The 26,968-nt window shown below is 37.8% G+C and overlaps 3 protein-coding genes across 4 annotated transcripts; 2 read left to right on the top strand and 1 right to left on the bottom strand.

The window, feature by feature from the left end:
- Positions 1 to 12: 12 nt before the first annotated feature.
- fam136a (family with sequence similarity 136 member A) lies at positions 13 to 2,583 on the top strand. The gene is made up of 3 exons (XM_083568871.1): positions 13 to 384; positions 1,522 to 1,662; positions 2,223 to 2,583. Exons 1-3 carry the CDS (start codon positions 298 to 300, stop codon positions 2,409 to 2,411), a joined length of 417 nt encoding a protein of 138 aa, XP_083424997.1. The 5' UTR covers positions 13 to 297; the 3' UTR covers positions 2,412 to 2,583.
- Positions 2,584 to 4,051: 1,468 nt separating this feature from the next.
- gmcl1 (germ cell-less, spermatogenesis associated) lies at positions 4,052 to 14,702 on the bottom strand. Its single transcript, XM_083568790.1, has 15 exons — positions 14,437 to 14,702; positions 12,657 to 12,844; positions 11,820 to 11,943; positions 10,706 to 10,802; positions 10,508 to 10,605; positions 9,475 to 9,587; positions 9,325 to 9,390; positions 9,140 to 9,224; positions 8,925 to 9,015; positions 7,346 to 7,486; positions 6,846 to 6,915; positions 5,870 to 5,945; positions 5,376 to 5,521; positions 5,176 to 5,263; positions 4,052 to 4,925 (listed from the first exon to the last, which is right to left on the bottom strand). The coding sequence occupies exons 2-15, from the start codon at positions 12,830 to 12,832 to the stop codon at positions 4,785 to 4,787; spliced, it is 1,512 nt and encodes a 503-aa protein (XP_083424916.1). The 5' UTR covers positions 12,833 to 12,844; positions 14,437 to 14,702; the 3' UTR covers positions 4,052 to 4,784.
- Positions 14,703 to 16,276: 1,574 nt separating this feature from the next.
- Positions 16,277 to 26,849, top strand: ggcx (gamma-glutamyl carboxylase). 2 transcript variants are annotated; one of them, XM_083568705.1, is made up of 15 exons: positions 16,277 to 16,699; positions 16,942 to 17,148; positions 17,877 to 18,035; positions 19,510 to 19,675; positions 19,924 to 20,002; positions 20,096 to 20,202; positions 20,707 to 20,870; positions 21,404 to 21,705; positions 21,817 to 21,948; positions 22,138 to 22,289; positions 22,787 to 22,956; positions 23,215 to 23,345; positions 23,508 to 23,655; positions 23,858 to 24,062; positions 26,220 to 26,849. In XM_083568705.1, the coding sequence occupies exons 1-15, from the start codon at positions 16,669 to 16,671 to the stop codon at positions 26,377 to 26,379; spliced, it is 2,313 nt and encodes a 770-aa protein (XP_083424831.1). In that variant the 5' UTR covers positions 16,277 to 16,668; the 3' UTR covers positions 26,380 to 26,849. The 2 variants fall into 2 exon arrangements, with proteins under 2 accessions (XP_083424831.1, XP_083424832.1); XM_083568706.1 differs by lacking the exon at positions 16,277 to 16,699 and adding an exon at positions 17,232 to 17,351 and having other exon boundaries at positions 17,011 to 17,148.
- The last annotated feature ends 119 nt before the right edge of the window (positions 26,850 to 26,968 follow it).

Raw genomic sequence — 26,968 nt, 5'->3', positions numbered from 1 at the left:
GAAAAGCGGAAGTAGCGCGGTCCTAAATCCGGAAGCGGCATGGTATAACCCTGTCCCTCATGTCTTCACTGTCGAAGAGGTGACCTTACAGAAGACTGAGCAATAATAATAATAATAATAAAATACACGATTGGTTTTATTGAACAACGTTTGCACGTGACGCAGTGAATGCAACACTGTGTTATTATTGATGCTGGCATTTTAACATGCTAGCGTAGATACGCTTCAGTGTAGGGGTTAGTTTTATTGGCAGATCTTAGATTTATACAGTAATTTATCTAGTAGTAATTAGGGAATATGGCGGAGGCTCAGCAAGCAAGAGTACAGCAGGCAGCGGAGGAGATGGTGCAGACCCTGGAAAGGAATCATATTCGGAAAATGCAGGTAACACTCATTCACCCACCCAGTCATCTCACTCGCACATTCACTAACCCACCCACACATCCAATCATTAATCCACTCATTCACCAACACACCCACCAACCCAATAATCCAATCACTCATTCAACCACCCACTCACCCATCCACCCACTTATCCACTCACCCACCCACACAATCATCCACACATTCACTAACCCACCCACTCATCCACTCAACCATCCACTCACTCATCCACACATCCACTCAACCATCCACTCACTCATCCACACATGCACTCACTCATCCACACATCCACTCAACCATCCACACATCCACTCACTCAACCACACATCCACTCACTCAACCACACATCCACTCAACCATCCACACATGCACTCACTCATCCACACATCCACTCAACCATCCACACATCCACTCACTCATCCACACATCCACTCACTCAACCACACATCCACTCACTCAACCACACATCCACTCACTCAACCACACACCTGCAGTGAGTATTATAGACTAAGATACTGTTATGTTTTCCAGTATTCCAGTAGAACAAACATCGTCATGTTTACATCATGCTGTAACTCAACATCAGCGTGTGAAGAATAATCAGATTCAGATTTCGGCCTGTTCTTTATTAGATTTGAATGGAAATCTATTTATTCTCCATTTATTATTTATTTTCTTTGTAGGTAAAGGAGATTAGATCAGAGGCTGATGGCAAAAAAAGTTCACATTTTACCATAATGACACTATACATTCTTCCTACTCAGAAAACTTTGAATACACACATGAAGGCATTTACATCATCTTTTATATGTTTGTCATATCCTGCATTAATGATACAACTTTCCCAGAACGTCCAGTTGTAATGTGGTCTGATCAGACTTGCGCATTTGAATGCAGGGCGGAAGAGCAGCTTTATCACTCGTCACCTATTAATTTCTTACAGCAGGTAATGTTTCCAAAGGATTAATTATTGTGCAGCGTGCGTTTCCTTGTCCTGGTATATTTGACTGGATCTGATCACAAAAATGTGTCCTCATAGGTGCATCTTTCATACAGACACAGTGAACATGTCACTTTTTTTGATAATAATAAAATTTTTATTGTATCATCACATTTCTTTGTAAATGTGTCTTTTAGGGCCGAATGTTCCGGTGCAGTGCAGACTGCTGCGACCGCACGACCGACTCTATGAGTCAGGTTCATGAGTGTATAGACCGCTGTCACACACCTCTGGCTAAAGCGCAGGGACTGGTCACTGGCGAGCTGGAAAAGTTTCAGGTAAATGCACATGCAATGAAATGCGTCCATGCTGAGGACCTTATGGTTTATTTATGTTCCTTTTGTTTCTATGCAACAAACTTGGTCATGTAACAGAATGAACATTTAATTTTGAACAAACAACTATAATGTCCAGATGTTCCACTTTATTTTTATTCCGTACAGACGGAATTGCATGGTGTTGAAGTATGGATTGGTTGCCATGTTGGTTCCTTTCATTTTTTTCAGGAATAATTCTCCAACGTTTCCTGCTTTAAAACAACCCCAAATCATTAAGCTTCCACCTCCATGTTTGACTGTGGGGATGAGGCAGTCTGCTTACATCATCTCTCCTGTTCTTCATCTTACAGAAGTTCTTTTGTTAGAGACAAAATGGTCCAATTTTGACTACACAGAATCTTGTCATGCAATGTCTTATTCTTGTTTTTTCTTTTACCTGGCTTGTTGCATAGAAACAAAAGGAACATCCATGTGTATCAAACACCATAAAAAAACCCTGGGGGTTTCCAAACTTCTCAGACACTGTATCTAAAAATTAGAATACTCACTCTCTCTTTCAGGATCGTCTCACACGATGCACTATGCACTGCAACGATAAAGCCAAAGATCTGTTTGACTCGGGGGCGAAGGAGCCTGCCGTGCGAGCTCTCATGGAGAAGTGTGTGGGGGCCTGCATAGACGAACACCTCAGCCTGCTCCCCAGTATGACCCGCCGTCTAAAGGAGAACCTCGACTCTATACCACAGTGATGAATATGTGAAGGATTAATCCCAGAAAGCTCGAGCTTCATGGTGGATTTCTTTATCAGCGTTATTGTATTGTGACAAAACTAGCGTGTTATGATCCGTTGTCCACCTCCACCGTTTTTTTTGTTTGTTTGTTTTTTTGTAAAGACAATAAAACAAAACCTGTGAAATGAAACGATTTGGCGGTTCGAATGTGTCATGGGAATGCAAGCGGTAAGGTTAAAAATTTAGAAGATTTGAGGCATTTGTCATCCTCATACACATTAATGGGTTATGAACACATCGATTAATCGTTTGCATATGAAAATGTTAATTCTAAAAAACATTTTCAGCTCAATGTGAGCTTTGCCTTTTATGGAGTTTTGTGGGCGGAGCCAAATGCAGATCAGCTGTGCAGTGGTGTATGAAGTACACAAACCAGGTACTTAAGTTAAAGTAGAGATACATGTGGTAAAATATTACTACAGTAAAATTGCTCCCTTTAAACTTTCACTTGAGTAAAAGTACAAAAGCATTTGCCTTCTAATGTACTTAAGTATCAAAGTACTATGATCTATTATGGCTATAGTGGTTCTATTATAATTTTTGTCACAAGAATCTTGCTTGAGTCAACTAACATATCAAACACTGATATCTATTAAAATGATTGAGCCCAAAACCTTCTTTTAAATGAATAAAAAAAAATTTTTGTGCAAAAAAGGCCAAAGGTGATGTGGCAAGTTTGAGTCAGGACTTCCTTCCATCATTTATTCCTCTCAAAATGTTCTGCTTGCTGTTGAACTGATGCTGAACTGTATGTTCATGCTACAGTTAAAAAGCTCTACACTGTTTGGTGACTTGACGCATGTTTGACCAGTCAAGTTTTTATTCTTATAAATAAAAAGGAACGACTGATTTTACAAAATGTAGTTAAGTAAAAGTTTCCCCAAATGGAAATATTTGGACACAAAAAAGCCACTTAAGTACAGTAACGAATTACATTTACTTTGTTACTGTCAAACAATGAATATATGGCTGATGAGTGAATAGTAAAATGTCTTGGTGAGTAATGCTGAGGATTGTCTTATAAAAAATATTGTATAGAGAACATTATATATATATATATAAACACATACACATACACACACAGTACAGACCAAAAGTTTGGACAGACCTTCTCATTCAAAGAGTTTTCTTTATTTTCATGACTATAAAAATTGTAGAGTCACACTGAAGGCATCAAAACTATGAATTAACACGTGGAATTATATACATAACAAAAAAGTGAACTGAAAATATGTCATATTGTAGGTTCTTCAAAGTAGGCATCAAGAGAATGCCAAGAGTGTGCAAAGCAGTAATCTAAGCAAAAGGTGGCTACTTTGAAGAACCTACAATATGACATATTTTCAGTTGTTTCACACTTTTTTGTTATGTATATAATTCCATATATAATTCCACATGTTAATTCATAGTTTTGATGCCTTCAGTGTGAATCTACAATTTTTATAGTCATGAAAATAAAAAAAAATCTCTGAATGAGAAGGTGTGTCCAAACTTTTGGTCTGTACTGTGTGTGTGTATATATATATATATATATATATATATATATATATATATTTTTTTTAAACCAGCAAAAGCAAACAGAAATCTGGGCTTCAAGATGCTGTTTATCCTTTTATTATCTTTTGCGTCTTTCGTCTCCCACACACACCTCAATAGTGACGATGTCATTTTGGTCCGTTAAGGTTTAAACCATGACACATTCAAGATCAGGTGCGCGCACACACGCACACACACACACACACACACACACACACACACACACACACACACACACACACACACACACACACACACACACACACACAAATATAATACCGTTACAGAATTACGCAAACGTCTGGAAAGTCAGATTGTTCAGATGTGTGTGATGGAGCTGCACTGGAAGGAGCATCCTGTTTATATATTTATATACATAAGAAAAAAAGCACCAGCACCTGTTTCTTATTCTTTAAACAGTACAAAAAAAAGAGACTGAATAAATAGGAACGCCTGGCAAAAATTCGGATCTGTAAACGAACAAAAGGAGACGGTTAACTTTTTACAAAAAAAAACAGCATTTACACAACGGAGGACACGTGCACTCACCGTGTCTGTGGTTCGTCTTTTGGGTTTAATTATAACAAAATCATTAAAAAATCTGAAATAAATATAAAAGTAATTAAAAAAAAATCAGTATACAATTAAAAAATGTAAAATAAAAAAAAAATAAAAAAGTAATAGAAATCTAATGGTTAAAAAAACAAAACAAAAAAACAAAAAAAAAAAAACAAAAGTGAGTGCTCGGAAGTGATGATGTCACAAGATCAAGATGGAGGCTTATTGGCTGGAGGGTCACGACTTGTTGCGGGAGCTGCTTTCTGACTCTCTGCCATTGACCCGGCGCTCAGGGGAAGGGGAGGTGTACAGAAAGTTACAGCAGACGTAGAGTGGGAAAGACAGGAGCCGACTGTCCAGGTTCATCACCACGTACTCCTATACACACACACACACACACACACACACACACACACACACACACACACACACACACACACACACACACACACACACACACACACACACACACACACACACACACACACACACACAAACCTGTTAAATCAGTGTTACTTGGCTCTAGTTTTGCATACTGAAAGCTGATTGGCTCATGCGATGTGATGCAATATTTAGAACGTTTAAATGAATATCACCAACGTGCAGGTGGCGATTGTTTCAAACAAACCTGATCTTTCTCCAGAGTGAGCAGCTGGTAGCCTGTAGATCGGCTGCAGGTCAGTTTGCCGCAGCCATCGAACGATGCCAACCGTAACCTGTCCGACGAAGAAGAGAAAAATCGTGCAAATAGAAAATGAAGAACATAGCTAGAAACAAACACGTACAATTATTAAACAGTTACACTTATTATTTCTCCGGGCAGCTTACCTGAAAGCAAGGTGTCGTCGTGGCTGCAGGCTGACCGCACCCCCGCACGGCTGACTGAGCGTGTTCCTTTTAAACACGATGAAGCGGTTGGTGTAGGTGACCAGCAGATCGAACCCATAATTAAAGCCTGTCCATCTCCAGCAGTACTGAGGGCGAAATACTCCTTTCAATTCAATTCATTTTTATTTGTATTTTGTATTAACAATGAACATGGTCTCAAAGCTGCTTTACACAGATAATGTGGTGATAAAGAATAAATAAGATGTTCTTTATAAGTGTAAGTTTGTCCCAGATGAGCAAACTGGTGGTGACTTGTGGCAAGAAAAAACTCCCTGAGATGGAGGAAGAACCCTTGAGAGGAACCAGACTCAAGAGGAAGCCAAACCTCACTTCTTTTTTCCACTTCACTTTTTTTTTTTTTTTACCTCACTTCAACTCTTTATGATATTTGATATGATATAATATCACAATGTATTAATAACTAGCAGACTTACGTCACCGTCTTTGTTCAGCTTTCGACCGCAGCGCATGCTGTTCTGCTCAAATTCCTCCTTATTGGCCTCTTGGGGTCTAACGCATGCAAAGACACATGGAGAGAACACCAATTAGACCAGGAAATCCAAGATAATGCATATCTTTTTTATTTTTGTGAGTGAATGTCTCTTTCTCTTATCTGATTAGCTTCTTTAAGATAAATACTTTATAGTAGGGATGGAATCACAAATTCGCAACGGCATAAAAGTTAAAGATGGTAATGCATCCAATTAAAAAACATGTGCATCGGATACAAGTTGGCATTTGTACTGTGATGCATCGTTTTTAAAAATATTTGCTTCGGCAAAAAACAATTGATTTATATATAATTATTAGTAGATGCGCTACACCTTTAATATTTAGAAAGTGACCAATATTTTATATGTAGATCGATTTCTCCTCACTAAAATGTGAGGCCGAGGTGTGTCCTGATAGTCGCATAGAATACAGATTAACATGGCAGAGGTAGAGCTGTAACTTCCTGCAGACACAACATTTTTTTTTCACTTCAAAAGACCTGTTTGTGAAGGGGCCATGCATTAGAAGGTGTAAATCTATGATTTGCTGTCTGTCTGAACCAAAGAAATAAAAGCGAAGTATCTGAACCATATTGAATTGCAGGGAATATTTTTATTTTTTTTTCCTTTCCATTGCATCGCGCTGCATTGAATCGCACTGTGTTGATTGAAATCGGATCTCACTGCATCGTATTGGGGTGAATTATATAGTATCACATCGCTAGCTGCTTCGTATATATCTTTAATGTATTGTATCTTTGGCTATGCATCGAGGTGCGAATTGCATCAACCTACTTTCCATTAATGGATGCGATTAGAGTATTTGCTACAGCTCCACTACATCATGTTTTGAAAATTAGAGGCATAAGACTGCAAACTGCAATAATTCACTGCGTCAGTTAGGTCTGATCCCACTCACCCGTTGTCATTGTCATGCTCTGTACGAAGCATGGCAAACCACTGCTGCTTGTATATTCTCGACAACCAGTCTTAAAAGAAAGACGAAAAGAGAGAACAGGAAGTTGTGTACATCATCATGAAGCTGTGTCTGACGACTGTATTCAGATGACTAGTTAAAGGTGCGAAGGTAAACGTGCTTTGTACTTGTCACATGTGCATGACATTAATTATGTGAAATACTTTCTTCGCTAGGAAGCTTGGGTCAGAACGCAGGATCCACAACAAGAGCGGCAGCATGGGGATACTGGGGATTGAACCCCTGATCAGTCTTAAACACTGAGCTACCACTTCTCCATGTCTGAGCATGTCTGAGCATGAGCGTTTGGTAAAGCTAAAAAAAACCTTTGTGCTTTGAAGACCTGACATCTTTGGTATACATTTCAAAACAAGGATAATTCATAACTTGCTGTTGGTGATTGATATGGTAAAGCCACTCTAATCTGACGGCAGGGATCTTACCAGGTGGAATGATGTTGTCCCTCTCGAGAATGCGGGCGGAAGCCAGGTCGTTGATGATGTACTGCAGACGGATGTGCCTGAACACAGGGGTGAAAGGCAAGCCCTGCTCCGTGCACAGGAACGGCTCCTCCTCTCTCAGCTCTGTAGGAAAAACCCACACTATATATATAAAATAAATAAAGAACAAAGAGAAACTGCTGCTCTCCTACCAACTAAAGTAAGATTCTCCAGTAACATGATGTACAAACCTAAAAAGCGCTTGGAATTTGATAGTATGCCACATTAACAAACAAAGTATGCCACATTAACAAACATAAAATCCAATATTAACACCAAAAATCTGATAAATATGAGCCCAGGACTGTTTCCAGTGAACAATTACTGAAACCCTAACAGGAGGGGATATACATTGAACCAGCAGGGGGTGCTAATTCACAGTTTTGCAATATAAACATTTTGGAAAAATGCAGACTTCAACCTAATACACAAGAGGGATGTCTGATCTCATGTCATGTTCCAAGGCAACAAAAAGACATGGAGCTCAGGCAAAGCTTGTCTAATCTGCGAACAAAAAAGCTCATGAGCTAGCATCAAGTTCTTTACTACAAATGAAACTGTTCTATCATGTTAAGATGTGGTATTTTATAAACCAGTGATTATGAGAGCAAAAAGTTAAGACCTACCCAAGTGGGAATATAACTGTATGCTTTTTGTACTTATTCAAAAAGTTTCAAGACATGCCAACAGATGGCAGCACAAGGCTGCATGCACAGTCACAAGGAGCACCAACCCTCAAAAGTGTGCCAAAAGATATCGTCCTGGTGCTATTCCGACTACGTGCATTACCACGTCTGCAATTCTGATCACATGTGCATTTTGTCACCGAGTTTTCCTCACACGTGACTTGCTCCCAGAAACAACATGATCTCACCTACGCACCCAGCCTATTCGAAAGATTTTCCTCCTGCAGACTTCGCCCCCTTCTTGAAGACGAAGATCCAGAGCAATGATTTGACTTCAGTGCGGAGATCCAGCGAGAATAGTAAAAGGTGCTTAACAAGCTTTAAAAAAAGACTTCTAGGACACATTTTAGAATTGTCAGGAACGCTGCATTGCGTGCAAGGGGACTATTTTTAAGGTGACAAGTGTTTAAATATCGATAAAAATTACTTTCTTGTAAGAAGAGAAGAAAATGTTTTTTTTTTTTATACCACCCCGCACGCAAACACACCCGCACAAGTTTTGAGTTAGAAAAAAATAAACCTGCGCATTAGAACATTAGCACCCCCTGCTGGTTACAGTCCGGGTCTCATATTTATCAAATTTGGGTGTAAATCCAGCACTTTACGTGTTATAATGCTGTACACTATATAACTATAATACCATAAACATCTAAATCAGTTTTTACATTAGTGCAATTTTAACAGAGTTGAATTTTAATATCCGCTGTAGATCAGATATTCAGGATTACAAACTTTAGTTGAAACCCAGGGCAAAATTATGACGGAAAAAAACAGATTACAACAAACTACAACTACAAAATCCATTACTCAAAAAACACAAAAGCCAGCAATCCTACCGCTTCTTCTTTTACAGAGCCACGTATCTGCATCGACAAGAAGCTGCTTGATGGGACCATCCCATGATGGATTGAGCTGCAGGAACATCCACTGTACGATGATAAAAACAGAAGAAGAAATAAAAGGCCAATTGAGTAGCAAAAATATGATTAAAAAAACAAAAAACAAAAAAAAATACTCATTTAATGGCGGTTTAACATCAAGACAGACGCACTTTCTTTAGAGCAGTATACACGTCCATTTCCACCTGCATGACGAAAAGATCAGACGACTGAATCAGCTGTTCGATGATTTCGACCCTTCAGAAACAAACAAACAAAAAAACGTTAAACATGGCGAATATGTATATCAAGTGATAGAATTCACTAATGTTTGAACTAAAGAGAAAGAGAGAAATACCCCAGCTCCTTCATGAGGTCCACATTCTGATGAGTCATCAGGTTATTGAGAAGCCACTCCAAACACCTGAAAAGCACAGAAACACTCGGATCATAAAGCCATAGAGAAAAATAAATAAATAAATGGCTCAAAGTATAAACCAAAACTGACTTCTTTGTGACAGAGTCCAGGCCGTACATGTTAGCAGCGGCATAGAAACCGCACACCGTCTTCACACTGATGTTCTCTTTCATGGTTTCACCACACTGCTGGATTAACCCATCCTGCACACACAAACACACACACACACACACACACGCACAGACAATATGTTATGAAGAATGCGAGTTATTTAGGCTACGTCTACACTAATCCGGATCAATTCAAAATCTAAAAAACGTTACATTTCCCAAAAGTTGCTCATCTACACTGAAACCTCTGGAAACGCGTACGTCCCTGTACTGTGCATGAACGGAACGCTATTTACTTTTCCTCTTTGTAAAAACTCGGTAGCAAGATTAAAAATGTGTAATCGTTGTGTGTCATGTCTCAAATGTATAAACTTTGGATAGAGTTTTTTAAAAGCTACGTTTATTCATTGACTAAAAACGCCATCTCAGTGTAGACAGAAGACCAAAATGGGGAGCAAATTATGAAAAATGTATTAGTGTGGACATGCTCTTAATATATTGTGTTTCCATACAGAAATAAAAATGAAACAATTATCCGATCTTAACGATCTTCACAAACAGCTAAATATTAGTTAGGCTATGGGACATGCCTGACTAGAAGATTGGTATGAATATTTTGAACATCTCAGTCCACATTTAGTCTCCATTTGCTGTTATAATAAGCTCCACTCTTCTGGAAAGATGTTCCACTAGATTATGGAGTGTGCTTGTCGAGATTTGTGCTCATTCAGCCACAGGGTGCGGTACTGATAAAGTCGGGACTGGTACTGGTAGGCTAGATATTTTTCACTCTTCAACCCATGACCACTTTTTGTTGTTGTTCTTTATTCCCTTTGCGATTAAAGGAGACCGAAAGCAATGAATCCTCTCATTTAGCTCTATAGCAGGCAACTGAAGATCTTCCAGTCGAGATCCAAAGCATGTAAAGCATATCTTCATGGAGCTTGCTTTGTGTGAAATGACACGCAGAAACAATAAATCTTGACTTCCTGATGATACAAAAGTGCACTGACCAGCTGAATCATGCAGGCAGCGGCCAGGATACTGACAACTCGGCTAGGTTTGATCAGAACATCGTCCCTGTAGAGAGAGCCAAACACCACCTGAAGGGCTAAACACACACAAGCGTGCACGCACAATCCAGTTTACTGATTCAGCACAGAAAAAGCAAAAAGAAATTATTGTAATTACTGTAACTGACACCATCTCACCTTCTGTGTCGATATTCTGATCTGGGATCTCCAGCTGGATGACCATCATGTTGGACTCCTTCCAGGAGCCACTGAACATACTGGAGAAGTATCCTGACTGTACAGAAAACAAGACAGACCATCATTGTGGCAACAAATATTTAAAACACCTTAAAGACACACACTGATCCTACATTTACATATATCCTGACAATGATATGAATAAGTGGGTCTCAAACCTTTTTCTGCCATACACCACTTAGAGGGGTTGGATTTTTAAACCCCACTTGTCCTCCAACACTCCAACAAATGATAATGAAATACTTCAAGTTTAAAAACTTAAAACATAAACTTTTTTAGAGTTTAAGTTTAAAAAATTTATTTAAATAAGTTCCAAAATCAATACCATCAAACAGCATCAAGATAAAAAATAGAGAAAATAGAATTGTAGTTGATTTAGGTACCTCAACTGATGTTTTAATTTACTTGCATTAAAGACCCAATTTGTTTGTAGTTGCTTTGACTGTATGAATCTTATCTTTATTAGACCGATTCATAAATGAAGATTAATGAAGAACTCTAAATCTTGCCGTTAATTGCGCCCCACCTGTCATATCTTTATTTCCCACTAGAGGGACGCACTCCACACTTGAAGAGCCACTTATATACATAATAACACGTGGCTTCTCCAAGCCGATCAGCTGTGTGCAGTGTCTCAATCAGGATAAGGCTTCAAACAAGATCTCGAAATTGCTAACTTCTTTGTATCTAAACACACTTTTCTCTACATGTCACATGACCAAGAAAGTAAATGCATGATTATTTTGATTTATGTTTGTGATGCATGCAGACAAAGACATATTTATCTAAGCGAAGACTAGCCAGACTCCTACAATTTTATTAGATTAGTGGATTAAGAAAGGTACTTGAGGGAGACCCCTTATATAAACACTAGATAAATATTTTCTCATATAAAAAACTTCTGTTTATCTTTTTGAGAACTAGACGTCATACCGTTTATACAAACATTACCAAATGCATTTTACTATAAACCCCTGATTTGTCACAGTTGTTATAGAACATTATTGAACACCTACTGACCAATCAGAATGAAGAATTCAACAGGGAACTGTACCTGACACAGGTACACCTTGTGCAGGTTCCACTCCTGGCCGAGCGCACAGATCCGGATGTCGCTGTTCTCCCCGTTCAGGAAGAGCGTCTGGTAAATGTACTTAGACGTGCTCTTCAGCTTCTTCCTGTTTCAGCCCAATCAGGAGAAAAGCAAAAACTAATTATTATGAATATTTAATCAGTTATAAATTAGACAAGATATGTTAGACAAAAAAAAAAAAAAAATTTCTGTCTAGGTTTTACCATTTAAAAAGTTAAAAACTGTCAAATTAAAAAAAGATTACAGAACACATGAGGAATAATATCCAAGGGTATTAAATATGACAATGAGTATTCAACTATTGTGTCCATTTCTTTTTAAAAATAAATAATGAATCTATCAATCTATAAGTCAATCACTTCACTCAAATCAATCAAACTATCCTTTAAATCAATCAAATTATATATCTATCCATCCATCCAATCAATCCATCCCTTTTTCAATACATCAAACAAATCAATTTATATATCCATCCATCAAATTAATCTATACATCAGTCACTTAAATCAAACCCTCCATCAGTCAATCCATCACTCAAATTAATCGTTCCATCAATTATTTAGTCCATCAGTCCAATTAACAAATCAAACCATCCACCAATTCATCAATCTCTCAAATGATCTGTCTATCATTCAAATCAATCACTAAATTAATCTTCCAAACCATCAATCCATCTCAAATCAAATCCATCCTTTTGTAATTGTTCTAAATAATATATGAATTGATATAATTTTGAAAATAAAAGAACAGTCTGTGTGTGTGGGTGTGTGTGTGGGTGTGGGTGTGTCTGCGTGTGACCTGCATGGTGTGTCCAGCAAACTGTCCTCGTCCTCGGGTTCGCTGTCACACTCGCAGCGTGAGCTTCGTTTCCTCTTCTTGCACTCACAGGTGTGTGCGCTTCCTGCACAGTGGGGTTGTGCGGTCTCGCCGTGACGGTGTGGAGTAGCTTGAAAACGACTCCCGAGGGACCCCATCGTTTTTTTGTCCTGCCAACACACACACGCGAACACACACACACACACACACACACACACACACTTTAAATGTGAGTTTCTCTGAGAGTATAGCACAAGAATTGACCACTTTAGTGAATTGTTTTCCATCCTGTATAAGCTTTAGGCTCCATGAGCTCCTGTGATGTGTATGCATATCATTATTAGAACCTCATTGACAAATGTCTGGAGTCTGTATAAATTTTAAGGACAATTACAGAAAATTTAAAAATATCCATGTCTGTAATGTAAATCCAAATCAACTCAATTCATCCATATCTACACTATATGTTCAGAAGTTTGTGGACACCTGAGTATAAGATTGGTTTAGGCTTCTGTGAACATCCCAGTCTCCATTTGTTGTCATAATAACCGTCACTCTTCTGGAAAGATGTTCCATTAAATGTTGAAATGTGTTTGAGAAGATGTGTGCTTATTCAGCTACTAAGTCAGGTAGCGATGTAGGGGAAGGTGAGGAGGCCTGGAGTTCAGTCAGCATTCACATAAATCCCGAATGTGTTTAATATGGTTGAGGGTTTAGAGCGCTATAGCAGAGGATCTTCCACTCCAACCTATGTAAAGCATATCTTCATGGTGCTGGAGAAATGTCATGCAGGAACAGGTTAGTTCAAATAAAGGGAAAATTTTATTTCATCGTGTCCAAAGACGTCCTGTACAATCGAGTGCCTCTAATTTTGTGGGAACAGTTTGTGGAAGAACATATAGCGGAAAAATCCAGTGTCCATATACTTTTGTCCATAGAGTGAATATCTATCTAAAAATCATATAGGACGGGAGGAAAAACAAAGGACGTGAACAAAAGTATACACAAAATATACAAGCGGTTGTAAATCCCCCAGGTAATAAAAAGTATTAGGAATCAGTGTGTGTAAACATATAATCTGGTTCATTTGTGTAAATCAAGTTATTATTATGTTTTGCAAATATCTAGATGTAGAATACCTAATTAAGGGCGGCACAAAATAAAATCAACCTTGCGTTGATAAAATATTATCCAAATCACTAGTGAGAAGCATATTAGGAAAAAGTTTCTCAAAAAACAGCTCATATTTATAAAGTTTGCATCAGATTTTATACTCATTTTATTCAGACTTCTTGGTTGTACAGCAAAGAGATTTTTTTGTAATTTCTGAAAGATTTTCTGCATACGAGATGATCAAAAACAACTTTTATATTATTTATTTAATTAGATTAGATATGCAAATTACCAAATTTAAATATGTATATAAACACAAGCTCAATGAGATGAAGCCTCTTTTTTCTGACATTTCTTAATATTTTGAGATCAGCAGTTATAAACAGGTGCAATATATATACATTTTTGTAAGTATTATATTGATAAGTAGTAGCTTGTTTCTTTTATATATTATAGAAACTTTTATGACTCCCCCAAATATTTTACAGCCCATATAAAGTACATGAAAGTGAACTGTTTAGTTTCAGTTGCTCAACAACCGCAAAGGAAAGAAAAATATAAATCTAAACAAATCATCATCCTCCAAAGAAAAATTATTTGTAATGAAATTAATGGGATTAATTTATTAAAATAATAATAAATTTCTCACCCAGAAATGCACTGCGATGTTGATCAGACTGGAATTTCCTCCCACACCACTGCACTGCACTCAGACTTCTATACTACACTAAAGGACACATTGAACACGTTTCTATGATCCAATCTAGTTTAGAATAGTTTAATCTAAACTGCTGACAACAAGCAGGAAAACGCACACAAAGGTCCCAAATTTTCAACAAAACCCCAACAAACACAACAGTTTCTCTCTTATTTGGACTGAAACGTGTTCATGCCTGTGCTGCCACCTACCGGCCTGGAGAACAAACTAATATTCAGTACTAAGACAGACACACAGACAGACAGACAAGAAAGACAGACAAGACAGACACACAGACAGACAGACAGACAGATAGATAGATAGATAGATAGATAGATAGATAGATAGATAGATAGATAGATAGATAGATAGATAGATAGATCTTGTTCTACCTTTTAGTTATGCTGTCATAGCAAGCCTTGCCAGAGTCACCAACTGTACATTGTCCTTAACTTTCATACATCAATAAGGACACATAATAATCCATATCCTTTTCTTCCTGTCACCTCTCTCTCTCTCTCTCTCTCTCTCTCTCTCTCTCTCTCTCTCTCTCTCTCTCTCTCTCTCTCTCGGTCGAGTGAAACATGCTCCTAAGGTTTCAGTGACCACTGTTCCTGCCCCTCTTCACTCCTCAGATCTTCCCACTTTGTCCAGGCCTGCCTCTGGATGTTCTCTTCGAATTAAGGCCACTCTGTGGATGGTTTCTCATCAACACCTTGGGGTTCCATGAAATTCCGGAGTAAGAACGGGAGCTTCGAGGATGGATTTGAACTGTAGTTAATGTCAACAATCTGCTACACTCAGGACTACTGTTTGCTTCTGATCACCATCACCGTACCCCACAACATCGTTTATCTGTAATAAATGGACATTCAGTGCAACCCAGATCATCTTGAGTCTGGTTTGTCTCAAGGGTTCTTCCTTATGTCATCTCAGGGAGTTTTTTCCTTGTCACAGTCACCGGCTCACTCATCAGGGACAAACTTACACTTATAAAGAACAACTTATTCATTCTTTATCACCACATTATCTGTGTAAAGCTGCTTTGAGACAATGTCCATTGTAAAAAGATCTATACAAATAAATTAATTTAATTAAATATGTGTACTTTATTAATCCAAAAGGAAAAATTTAATGTTACAGCATCCAGTTTAAAGACATGCAGCAAAATACAAACAACAAGATGTAATAGAAAATTAAATATAATTATAATGAAATTATTAAATTGTATTATTGTTATTTATATAGGATGTTATATATAAAAAGATGCTATGATTCATTGTGTGCAGAGGTGCAGTCAGTTAAACCTGCACATTAAGGTGCATTAACAAGGTCAGGATCTCATAATTATGAGATATTAGGTGATAATTATGATATAGTAAGTCATAAATATTAGATACTAATTCATAATTATGAGATATTAAGTCATAATTATGAGATCCTTTCTGTGACTGCAATGCGCTTCCGTAAAAATATGTGGAAAGTAAACAAATTCTGCAAAAGCATTTTTTTTTTTTGTTCTAATATGAACACGTGAACATATTTTTTAACTCTGAAAACTGTATTGTCATTACAGATTTTATCCACAATAAGCGCTATAGAGCTACAATAACCGTATAATGGGCGTGTCTTTTACCTGTCTTCAGCCAATGAACTTTTACGGAGCTGCCAAATTCCTTCCGGCTTTCTGGATCACAACTAACCAGCGTTTTTTCCCCCTACCCGTATTCATAATCAGCTCCACTCCTTGCTCTGTGATTGGCTAGCTAGACCTCTCAGCCGCTATGGATTGGTCTATTGGGATTTTTTTTTACGTTTCCGTAGCAACCAAAGAAAATGCCGGAATACTTAACGCCACGCATGAAAGTGTCTAAATCGTGACGATATTTTTTTTTGTTCAATCGACTGATATTTCTTATTTAATTTAATTTAAGTCTGTTTAAAAAATATAAATTTTTATCTTTGTAAGAAAAATTGAGTCTGAATTGTGCACTGAAAATACGTGGACCTTTCCAATATGGCGGACGAAGCAACGAGTGCGACACTTGTCACAATACGGGTGGGAATAAAATGAAACGAAGTGGAGGTAATCCTGCTGCCGTTTGACACGTAGACCATTGCATTACTTGTCCAGAGTACATCCACGCTCAGGGATTTCAACATCCGGTGCAAGCGGAGGTGGCAATGGCAGCGGGCACGACCACACGCAAACCAGGTAAACACATGCAGTGCACCTGGGCAGAAAAATAAGCCCTGCATGTATGCATTGCATTTCAACTCCTCTATAAGAACTCATGGACTTGCATGTGAAATGCACTGATTTATGATGTTTTTTGTATGATTTCCTGTTTCCTGAAAGTGTTATTTCTACTAATGCAGTATGTAGAGGATTAATAAACCTGATGGCATTCTGCAGGATCCTGTGCAAAGCCATAAGTTATTTGTCTACACTCACAGGTGCTCCATCTACTAAGCAACCCCAAGGGTCAGGTGGAGGAAGAAGACAAGGCAAGGACCCCAAATCCACAGGGCCACAAGTCAGGAGCCGAATGTGGCGCATGTTCGGCTTTGAGAAGGAGGACATCTCATCATGGGACCGATTTGTGTGTCTCCTGAATCGCCCCACCGACCCGGCATCGCTCGGGATCTTCCGGTGTCTCTTTGGTGAGCTGGTGTTCTTGTGATTTTAAGAACCTTATTGAGGAATTCAGGAAGCCAAAAAGACACAGTGATCATGTCTTCCTTAGATCCCACACATTTCTCTGATTGAGGCGTTTCAGACTCAGGAAGCCAAAAAGACAAAGCGATCATGTAGATCCCACACATTTCCTCGGGTGAAGTTTCTACAATGTTCTCCACCGGCTCAGGTAATCCAGGGGTTCTCCATGGGTTCAGGAATCCAAAACGATGTAGTGATCATGTCTTCTGTAGATCCACACATTTGTCTGATTGAGGCGTTTCAGACTCAGGAAGCCAGAAAGACGCAGTGATCATGTTCTCCATAGATCCCACAGATTTGCTTGTTCGTTGGAAAGTTTCTACAAAGTTCTTCCCCTGCTCAGGCAGTCCAGAGGTTCTCTTTTACAGAGGTGCTTGAATGTTTCTGAACCTTTTAAATTTTTTTTTATTTCTACCTAAATATGAATCAGAACATTATCAGATTTTCACACACGTCAAGACACAACAGCGAACCCAATCAAACAAATGGGGAAGATGTTGGATTTCTAATCTGAAGGTCATGAGTTCAAATCCCAGATAAGGGCATCCACTAAATGATGTAAATCAGACAAAAATATTTACCATGGTCATTTATTTATTGAGAAAAATTATCACACGTCCTCCTCTCATTCTGTGCAGCTGGTCTAATGGATACAATACTGTGCTATTTGCAGGTCTGCTGATGGCCATAGACATCACGCAGGAACGCGGTCTCAGTCACCTGGACTACAAATACCTGGATGGGGCTCCTGTGTGCCGCTTTCCTCTCTTTAACTTTCTGGAGCCTTTGCCTATGGACTGGATGTACCTCGTCTATCTGGTGATGTTCCTTGGTCAGTAAGGTTATTTCTGCTTCAGTGTAACCCCTGAGTCCTGGTCTAATCATTAATTCACAGAGCAAACTAACATTAACATTACTTCACTTTACTATCAGATGTCATGGAGAAAATCAAAGAAGCTAAATATTTACTATAGTTGTGTTAGAAATTCAGTAGAGAAGGTCAAATCTTAACAGTTAAGGGGGAAAAATCGAAGGATTTGACTTGTCGAGAATTGCTTGGGGTAACTTCAGATCAGATGTTTCACCAACACAAGTATTACGTCAGAAAGTCTAAACCAGTACAGTTGAAATGTTAGAAAAGCTCAGTGTACAGAGGAGGGGAACAAAAGCATTGGGGGAGTAGATAAAAAGGAAAGCGTGAGAGAGAGTCTTATCACTTCTGACTTTAGTGTGTTCTGTCACAGAGACCTACCTCACCAAGACACAAGGAATTAGAAATACGACATATTCAGAGACGGCCCTACGGATGAATCTGTACTATTAATAAATCAAAATGTTTATATAAATATAAAGACAGTCAGGAAAAGTGAAAAATATAAAACAATAGAGAGCGGTCACAAAGATGATTTTCCCTTTATTGGTATTACTTACACAATATTTACGCAACATTAGCTAAGCCTCGCCCGCTACCTAAATGCTGCACTAGGCTAATGTTAGCCGGATTAATAATTAGCTTAGCTAGTCTATAGACTAGCTTATAAATCTTGTGAATAGCTAGGTAGTGGATATGTTATATAAGCTACTTGTTAGGCAAACTGTTTTATCAAATGAATAATGTTAACAAAATACATATATTTATATAAAAGGTTAAATTCTTATAATTATCTAAGAGCGTTATTTAGCAATCCTCACAGCAAGAGTGAATAAAACGCAACGTTTTATAGCCGTGTAGCTAGCACCAGGCAAAACAATTGCGATGTCGTTTGATGTATTTATCCCGTAGGCTTAATAAGCATGTAATAAATATTGCTATTTTAAAGCAAACTAATTTTTAATGTAGCTCTTTGTGTTGAAACTATTAAATAAAATCTCAAGCAAGCCAGTTTACTTGAGTAAAATGATCAGATCATGTAGGCTAAGTAGAATAGGTTGCTAAGTTCACTAGCTAGCATGAGGCAAACTAATTTAAATGTAGTTGAGTCTTTAAAACTAGCAATTTAATTCTTTAGCAAACTAGTTTATCTCAGGTAAGTCAGCAGCTTTAGATTAAGTTTTCATGTAAGTGAAAGTATATGATAAATCCTCTAGTTTGCTAGCTGACCGAAGTGTAATTATTATATCTTAAGCAAAAAGCTAATCTTCACAGCCAGCTAGTAATGTTTATCTGAAGTATATTTTTGTGTTATCAGTTAAATAACTGGTTTTATGTGAAGCGCTGTATAAGAAATACTGCCAAGTCTTGAAGAAGTCGTGTTCAAATGGCTGATCATATTTGGGTTTTTTTCTTTTCGTTTTGTGTTACACAGGTGCTGTTGGTATCATGCTCGGCTGTTTTTATCGCTTCTCCTGCCTCATGTTCATCTCCACCTACTGGTACATTTTCTTCCTGGACAAAACGGCCTGGAACAATCACTCGTACCTCTACGGGCTCATTGGCTTCCAGCTCACGCTCATGGACGCCAACAGATACTGGTAAAAAGATGGATGTAGATAGGGATCAGTCCTCTTGAACGATTTCTTTAAAATGCACTTGGAAAACTTTAAAATTTTTTAAACGTTCGCCTAATCCTGATCCTGATTGTGCAAAAAGAAGAAAAAAGCAGGATTGTTTTAACCTCCTGTACCAACATCCTTTGTTTGGAGTAATAATGTATTCTACCTTTTTAAATAATTCAGTGTCTAATATACAGGAAGTGAATCTTTTTTGTGCTGGTCTGCAGGTCAATCGATGGACTCCGTAACCCTCGTAAGAGGAACGCACAAGTGCCGTTGTGGAATTATACTCTGCTCAGAGTGCAGGTTTGTTGTGTTGATGTAGATTTATCCATCACCCCTCATCACACTGACATGGTGAGTAGAATGCTTCATTTTTTTTGTTTATTTGCTTGACAGATCTTCATTGTCTACTTCATTGCTGGGGTGAAAAAGCTGGATGCTGATTGGGTGGAGGGATACTCCATGAAAAATCTAGCTCATCACTGGCTTTTTGACCCTTTCAAGTAAATAATCTAACATTTCTGCCTTTTTTTTTTTTGGAAGTAATTTAAAGTAACACTAAAAATAGATGTATTCAGTGCTTTATTACTTGTCCACTTGTTTCACTTAGAACCCAGAACAATTCACGATCTACTTTCGCTTGCATTAAAATGATATGCATTTTTCCATACACAAAAAACTTAAATTCTGCCAAATCATAATGATGTGTTTCTAAATACTGTATTTATGTGGACTATTCTTTTCAAGGGGTTTACTTTTATTGATCTTTGCTTGAGTAAATGACCTCTATGTTATTGGTTAATCTTTTCATAAAATTACCACATAAATGTAGTGATGCCTGCCTCTAATATATTCTTTTTACCTTATTTTTTTTGATAAACTGATACTTTATTAGGTTTAAGACATTTAGTTATAGTCTTTATAGTTATATTTATTATATAGTACAGTTGTGTTAATTCATACCAACACTGAAATGTGACTCCCACTTTGCACATTGTTAATATTAGGCTGATCCTGCCTGTGGAGCTGGTCAGTCTGATGGTGGTCCATGGTGGAGGTCTTATCCTGGATCTCACAGCTGGTTATCTGCTGTTTTTCGATGCCACACGTCCAATTGCCTTCTTCTTCGTCAGCTACTTTCACTGCATGAACTCACAACTCTTCGAAATAGGTAAAAGGATCGGATTCAAAAAAGGATAGAAGGATGTCGTTTTCATTTATACATTACAGCAAAATAAAATTTCTTATATCCGGACTTATTAGGAAATTGGGATCAGAGCTTAGGGTTGAGGGCCTCAAGGGCTCAATAGTGGCAGCTTGGTGGTGCTGGAACTTTAACCCCATCCTTATGATCATTAACCCAGAGCTTTAACCAATGAGACATACTTTTGTTTCCTTTTTTATTATTATTTTTCTTAGAGACATGTATGATACAAGAACTCATATATACATTGCTGTCATTTAAGATGCATGTTATATTCTGAAAAAATTAAAGTGATAGGTTTCATCATTAAAAAGTGCCTACTTCTTCATAGGTGTTTTGCAAAATTCATCATCATGAACAATTTATCATTTAATAAGGAGTTTAATCAGGTCTGTTCAAACACATGGTCAACAGATTCCTACTGTTCCATAATTAATGTTTCTTCTCTTTAATACAATCCAATATATTTATTCTGATATTAATTTTTTTTATTCCTGCAGGAATGTTTGCCTACACCATGCTTTCCACAAGTCTTCTTTTCTTCTACGCCGACTGGCCCAGGCGCTGCTTTGGTCGCTTTCCAGGCTTCCTTTGGCCCATCCTGCCTACTGTGACTCCGCCTCCACAACCGAGCGCCTCATGTCTGTATCCCAGTGGGTCAAGGAGCTCGACGGCGCGAACAGACACCCAGACACTTCCGAAGCCCTCCACACAACGCTTTAGACACAAGATTGCTGCCATCTTCACAATTGTGTACATCATGGAGCAGTTTTTCATGCCATATTCCCATTTCATTACAAAAGTAATTTCTTTCTGCACTTTCTGCATAAAGAGCTCACTTGTGTTCTGGGTAACACATCTAACACATTAGATATTTAAAATGATTACATATTTATCTCTGGGTTTATTACAGGGCTACAATAACTGGACTAACGGATTGTATGGCTACTCGTGGGACATGATGGTCCACTCTCGCTCCCACCAGCATGTTAAAATCACATACAAAGATGGAGTAACAGGAGAGATCGGCTACCTTAACCCTGGGGTAATTTTACCCACTACTCGCTTGATTATTGAAACACATGGGTTCATGTATAATGTGGACAAACTGAAACAAATGATGCATTTGTTTTTTTAAATAAATGAATTATTAATAGTAGCTTCAGATGTTGGAAATACCCTGTATATTAAACTACCAACTTCCATCCAAACAACACTTTAACTGTGACTGCAGGTTTTCACTCAGAGTCGGAGATGGAAGGATCATGGAGACATGCTGAAGCAGTACGCCACCTGCCTGAGCCGCACTCTGCCCAGCTACAACATCAGCGAACCTCAAATTTACTTTGACATCTGGGTGTCCATTAATGACCGATTCCAACAGAGGTAAGGATTCAAGGGGGGAACAGGCTGCAATTTTGGAGTATTTTCAAATTTAGATCAATGTATAGAAGTAGAAGGAGGTGAACGAGCATTAGCTAGAGAAATGGGCGTGGCTAATAATCTACAAAGGTGGAGTTTATGCATATGAGAAATACTGTGATTGAAAACTTATTTAGATTTTTTTTTTTCAAAATTTGGTCTTCGATCAAACATGAAGTTTCCTACAATACTGTTCACACATGCAACCATCCATTCCATCCAGAATCTCAATTTTAACAAGCATACATTGTGGCCTAGACTTTGCTCTCTCATGGCAAAATCATGGCAATGAGGAGTCACTCAAACATAGAATCACAAACTAGCTACCACTGTAGAGATTTTTAAGTGAAAAACCTTATGTGAAGGCTTCAAAAGTCAACCAGATTACATTGATTAACGCTTACTCAGCAATTTCTTCATGTGCAATGCTTTTCTAAAAATTTTCCCTTCTCTGACTGTAGGATATTTGACCCTCGGGTCGATATTGTGAAAGCAGACTGGTCTCCGTTTCGTACCAATCCCTGGCTCATGCCCCTGCTGGTCGATTTGTCGCCATGGAGGGCGAAATTTGAGGAGATTGAGGGGACACTGGATAACCAGACAGAGGTGGTCTTTATAGCTGACTTTTCAGGTAAACACCTGTCTCCATACTCACATTAAAGGTTCAGAGGTATATTACTTTGTGAAATGGGAGCCATATGATTTGGTTTTTGAGAGAAAAAAAAAAAGATAGTGCTGATTTGCTAACATGGACAATATTATAAGCACATGGACATTTTAGGTTCAACAAAATGTATTTATTTTTAACCTTGAAAACACACCTTAATACTATTTGCATCAGAATTTCAGAGCACTGCACTAATTGCATTTGACCTCATCGTGTTGGCAGGCCTCCATCTAGAGAACTATGTGAGCGAGGATCTGGGGAACACCAGCGTTCAGGTCCTGCAGGGCAGCGTGAAGGTGGAGATAGTGGATGAGAAAAAGAACTACACACTCACTCCAGGGGAAAAGATGCAGGTAAAAGTAGTGTTTACGAATGCACGTTTAACTAGTAACACTGAGAACCTACTGTCTCTCACAGCATTAGCAGGCAGTAATGTAAATATGATGCATATAACGTGTGTTATATTTTATCAGCTAATTACCGTCTGACGTCTAACGTTATCTCTTGATACGTAGCTTCCTGCTGGAGCATATCACAAAGTGTACACTGTAACAGATGCCCCGTCCTGCTACATGTACATCTACGTTAACACCACCGAGGCGGCGCTGCAGCAGAACTTCACCAAGCTTTTGGAGATTCAGGAAAAGGTCCGCAATGGGACCGGTAAGTGCTCACAGCCTCGTCGCTTCAGTGAAGACTGATCGAAGACAGCGGATATTTGTTAATATGAGAATAAAAGCATTGTATAGATCGCTGAAGGACCCTCATTTGATTATGGGGCTTTAGGAATAAACCATGAGGATAGAAATTCCTGATATATGATAATAAATTTCTTCTTTATACGCAATTTTAACCCGTCTTTCAGAGACAGAGCCTCTGCCCCCTGAGCTGCAGCCGCTTATAAACGGTCTGGATGATGAGGGGTCAGATGTCAACGCCACAGACCCACTGGTACGACTGTTCCTTAAGCGCCAGAAGCGCATTCAGGATGTGAAAAAACGCCGAGAGGCTTCCGTGCTCGAAAGATTCAACCGATTCACCATGAAAAAGTACTACATGATCCGGCGAGGGTAAGATTGTTCAGATAAAACAGATTTTTTTTATTAGACTCCAAAAAAACATTTTTATTATTTCTTAGATTTAAATTAGATTTATTTAATAAAGGTTTAAACCTAAACCGTAGAAATGGGAGCAATTCCTGCCATACAATACTGTAGATATTTTTATTCACAACATAGGCACTAATTACAGTGTAACTAGAGGTCGACCGGTTCGGGTTTTTGTCTGGCTGATGCTGATATTTGGAAATCAGGACAGCCGATGGGCGATTTTTATTTATTTCCTTCATGTAATAAAAATAAAATTCTTAATTAGACGTGATACAGAAAATTGCCGTAGATTAATTTAAAACAAATGGGAAAAATCTGCCCGCTAATCAATCGGTCGACCTCTAATTATAACTAATAAGTTACCACAGAGCAAAAGAGAAACAGCCAGTACATATATATTCTTAGTGTCGCTGAGAACCTATGACTGTTCAAATAACAGTTGATGCTAACAGTGTCATTTTCTTTCATTAAAGCTTTTCATAGCAAAAGCATTTTTTCCAGCATGTGTTTTGTTTTTCTAAAAGATTTGTCTCATATGCAATGTCACTTTGGCAGAAATGCACAAACTTAATGACTTTTGATTTGGCCATATATAAGAAGAGGGGAAAAATCCACTTGTAATTCATTAATTAATTTATAATTCATGTAATTCACTCATTGGTAAATTAACATTTAAAATAACACATAAAATGAAAAGTAGAGACTATAAGTGAGTTTGAATTCAGAAAAAATCTGGAAAGATTTTGTTTTTTTTTAAATAAGCTCCAGCTTTATGTCTCTTAATAGAGGTCACTGAGCTAAAAAGCATATTAAAGCTTATAACCTGACTAGATATATTAGGCATTAATTATAATAGTACAAAATCACTCTTTTGATGTTTTTATATGTATATAGTACTATTTATATGTTAAATTGAACTGGGACATTTTGAAAATAAAACTATTAGTTTTCTGTAGCAAATTCCAGAGTAATGTTTTCTAATTTATTTATGAATATTATGAAATCATAAATATGGGGAACTTTGGCAGCTTTTATTTTCATATAATATGGTAATTTATTTTTGGCCCTTATTAGAAAAAAGTGCGAGTCCCTCTGCTTTACGTTCTCTAAATAAAGAATAGTTGCTAACAATAAACTATTGTTCGCCTTGGTTTTTAGCATGTTCCCAATTTGCCTAGCAAGTGTTCACACTTATCTAATACATACAAGTTATACATTCTTATCTGATGCATACAAGTCTTTGAGGTCATGTTGGATATTAACGTCATTAATCTTTTCATATTCTTACTTAAATCTGAAACTTGAGATTTTTGACCAAACCAATTGTTTGACTGTCAAGTCATTTGTATTTATCTGCATTTAGAATTTAGAAACCAATATTTTGTTATAAAACATTTGAAATTTTGTTGTTAACAAAAAAAAAAAAAAGGCTTCAGGAAACCATCTCAGTGCCAGGAATATTTGCTTCTTTTTTTTTTTTTTCTTCCTCATTGTCATCATACCAGCTAAAAATAGTCGTTACTTCTCATTTTATTCACTTTTTAAAAAATGAAATTAGCCAAAAACATGCAACATGTTGCTGTGAAACCGGAAAGCAAAAACTCCTGTCCTGACTGTATTTGTTGATCAGTCCTAGATTACATAGTGTCTTCGAAACAAGTATCCAAGTTAGTTACTATAAAAATGTGGACCTTCTGACCAATCCGAATTCAGCAATATGTTTTTCATTTAGTACTTGTACATATCATTTTGGAAAAGAAGTTTCAGGTCTGGAATATTGGTTGTCCTTGGATTTAACTACTCTCAGTACTCTCTGTAAAGAGACACTTTACAGGCCATGATAGATCCAGAGAGATTGGAGCTTTGTGATCATTGGCAGAAATCATTCAGTTGTCAAACTCACCTAACCTTGAGAGACTTAATCATGAGGAAAAAAGAAAAGCATTTTCTATTTTTATCTAGATTATTAGCCCCGCCCATTTCTCTAGCTAATGCTCGTTCACCTCCTTCTACTTCTATACATTGATCTAAATTTGAAAATACTCCAAAATTTCTATTGCATATCCCCCCCCCCCCCAAAAAAAAATAAATAAATGAATGATTCTTCGTTTCATCTAGGTTTCTAATGACTGCCATTGCGATGAGGAACCTGGTGTTCGGTTTGCCTCCTATGGAGCAGCTCAGGAGGGAAGTCGACTTCGCCAACATGAAGGCACCAGAGACAGATGTGAACCAAAACGAGCAGCTCAACAATGAGGTGGGACACAAAGAGCTGTGACCTCACACACTGGAGCTACGAGGGTCAAACATTTAGGAACATTCCAGATCAGTGTGTGAAAAGGTTTACAGTGTTCTGATTACGTTAGTGGAGCACGAATCCAGTCATAAATGTTATGTTTGATTCCTGCGTTGCTGTTTCAGAAAATGAAATCAGGTACGATGTTACTGAATTTGTTACGATTTTCTTAACGTTGAACTATTTTCCCCCTTAACACTAACTGTTACATACTATGCAACCCATGCCACATGTTTTCTATCGGAATTGATCTGTAAATCTTGATGTGCTGCTTTAATTTTTTATATTCTTTAATCAAGCTTCCATTTGGTTTAGCTGGATTGTTTACAAGAGAAATTGCCCTGAAGCTGTTGATGTGAACATGGTGGAATAGGTGAAAAGAGCAGTGATGAACAAATTTTTAATATGCAAAATAATTTTTTTAGAAGAATAAAAACAATGAAGCGTGGTGATCAGCGTTCTTTAATGAGTGTGAATAAAACAGGTAATATATGAAACCTGGGAACATGCAAAACTGCAATATTGAATATCAGATTCACACCTGAGTTTGTGATTAGTCTCCTTTCACAGA

This window comes from Silurus aristotelis (assembly GCF_946808225.1).
Source record: "Silurus aristotelis genome assembly, chromosome: 18".
Lineage (NCBI taxonomy): Eukaryota > Metazoa > Chordata > Actinopteri > Siluriformes > Siluridae > Silurus > Silurus aristotelis.
Note: the sequence above shows the minus strand (reverse complement) of the source record. Positions and strands in the feature narration are given on the sequence as shown.

What these genes read in the sequence shown, in the direction of transcription:
- fam136a (XM_083568871.1), top strand. Translation starts at nt 298, where the DNA reads ATGGCGGAGGCTCAGCAAGCAAGAGTACAGCAGGCAGCGGAGGAGATG. An exon ending in ATCATATTCGGAAAATGCAG is followed by an intron (nt 385 to 1,521) that starts GTAACACTCATT and finishes TGTGTCTTTTAG; the next exon opens with GGCCGAATGTTCCGGTGCAG. An exon ending in GCGAGCTGGAAAAGTTTCAG is followed by an intron (nt 1,663 to 2,222) that starts GTAAATGCACAT and finishes TCTCTCTTTCAG; the next exon opens with GATCGTCTCACACGATGCAC.
- gmcl1 (XM_083568790.1), bottom strand. Translation starts at nt 12,832, where the DNA reads ATGGGGTCCCTCGGGAGTCGTTTTCAAGCTACTCCACACCGTCACGGC. An exon ending in ACAAGGTGTACCTGTGTCAG is followed by an intron (nt 10,803 to 11,819) that starts GTACAGTTCCCT and finishes TTTTCTGTACAG; the next exon opens with TCAGGATACTTCTCCAGTAT. An exon ending in TCACTCTGGAGAAAGATCAG is followed by an intron (nt 4,926 to 5,175) that starts GTTTGTTTGAAA and finishes GTGTGTGTATAG; the next exon opens with GAGTACGTGGTGATGAACCT.
- ggcx (XM_083568705.1), top strand. Translation starts at nt 16,669, where the DNA reads ATGGCAGCGGGCACGACCACACGCAAACCAG. An exon ending in CTCCAGGGGAAAAGATGCAG is followed by an intron (nt 23,346 to 23,507) that starts GTAAAAGTAGTG and finishes CTTGATACGTAG; the next exon opens with CTTCCTGCTGGAGCATATCA. An exon ending in TACTACATGATCCGGCGAGG is followed by an intron (nt 24,063 to 26,219) that starts GTAAGATTGTTC and finishes CGTTTCATCTAG; the next exon opens with GTTTCTAATGACTGCCATTG.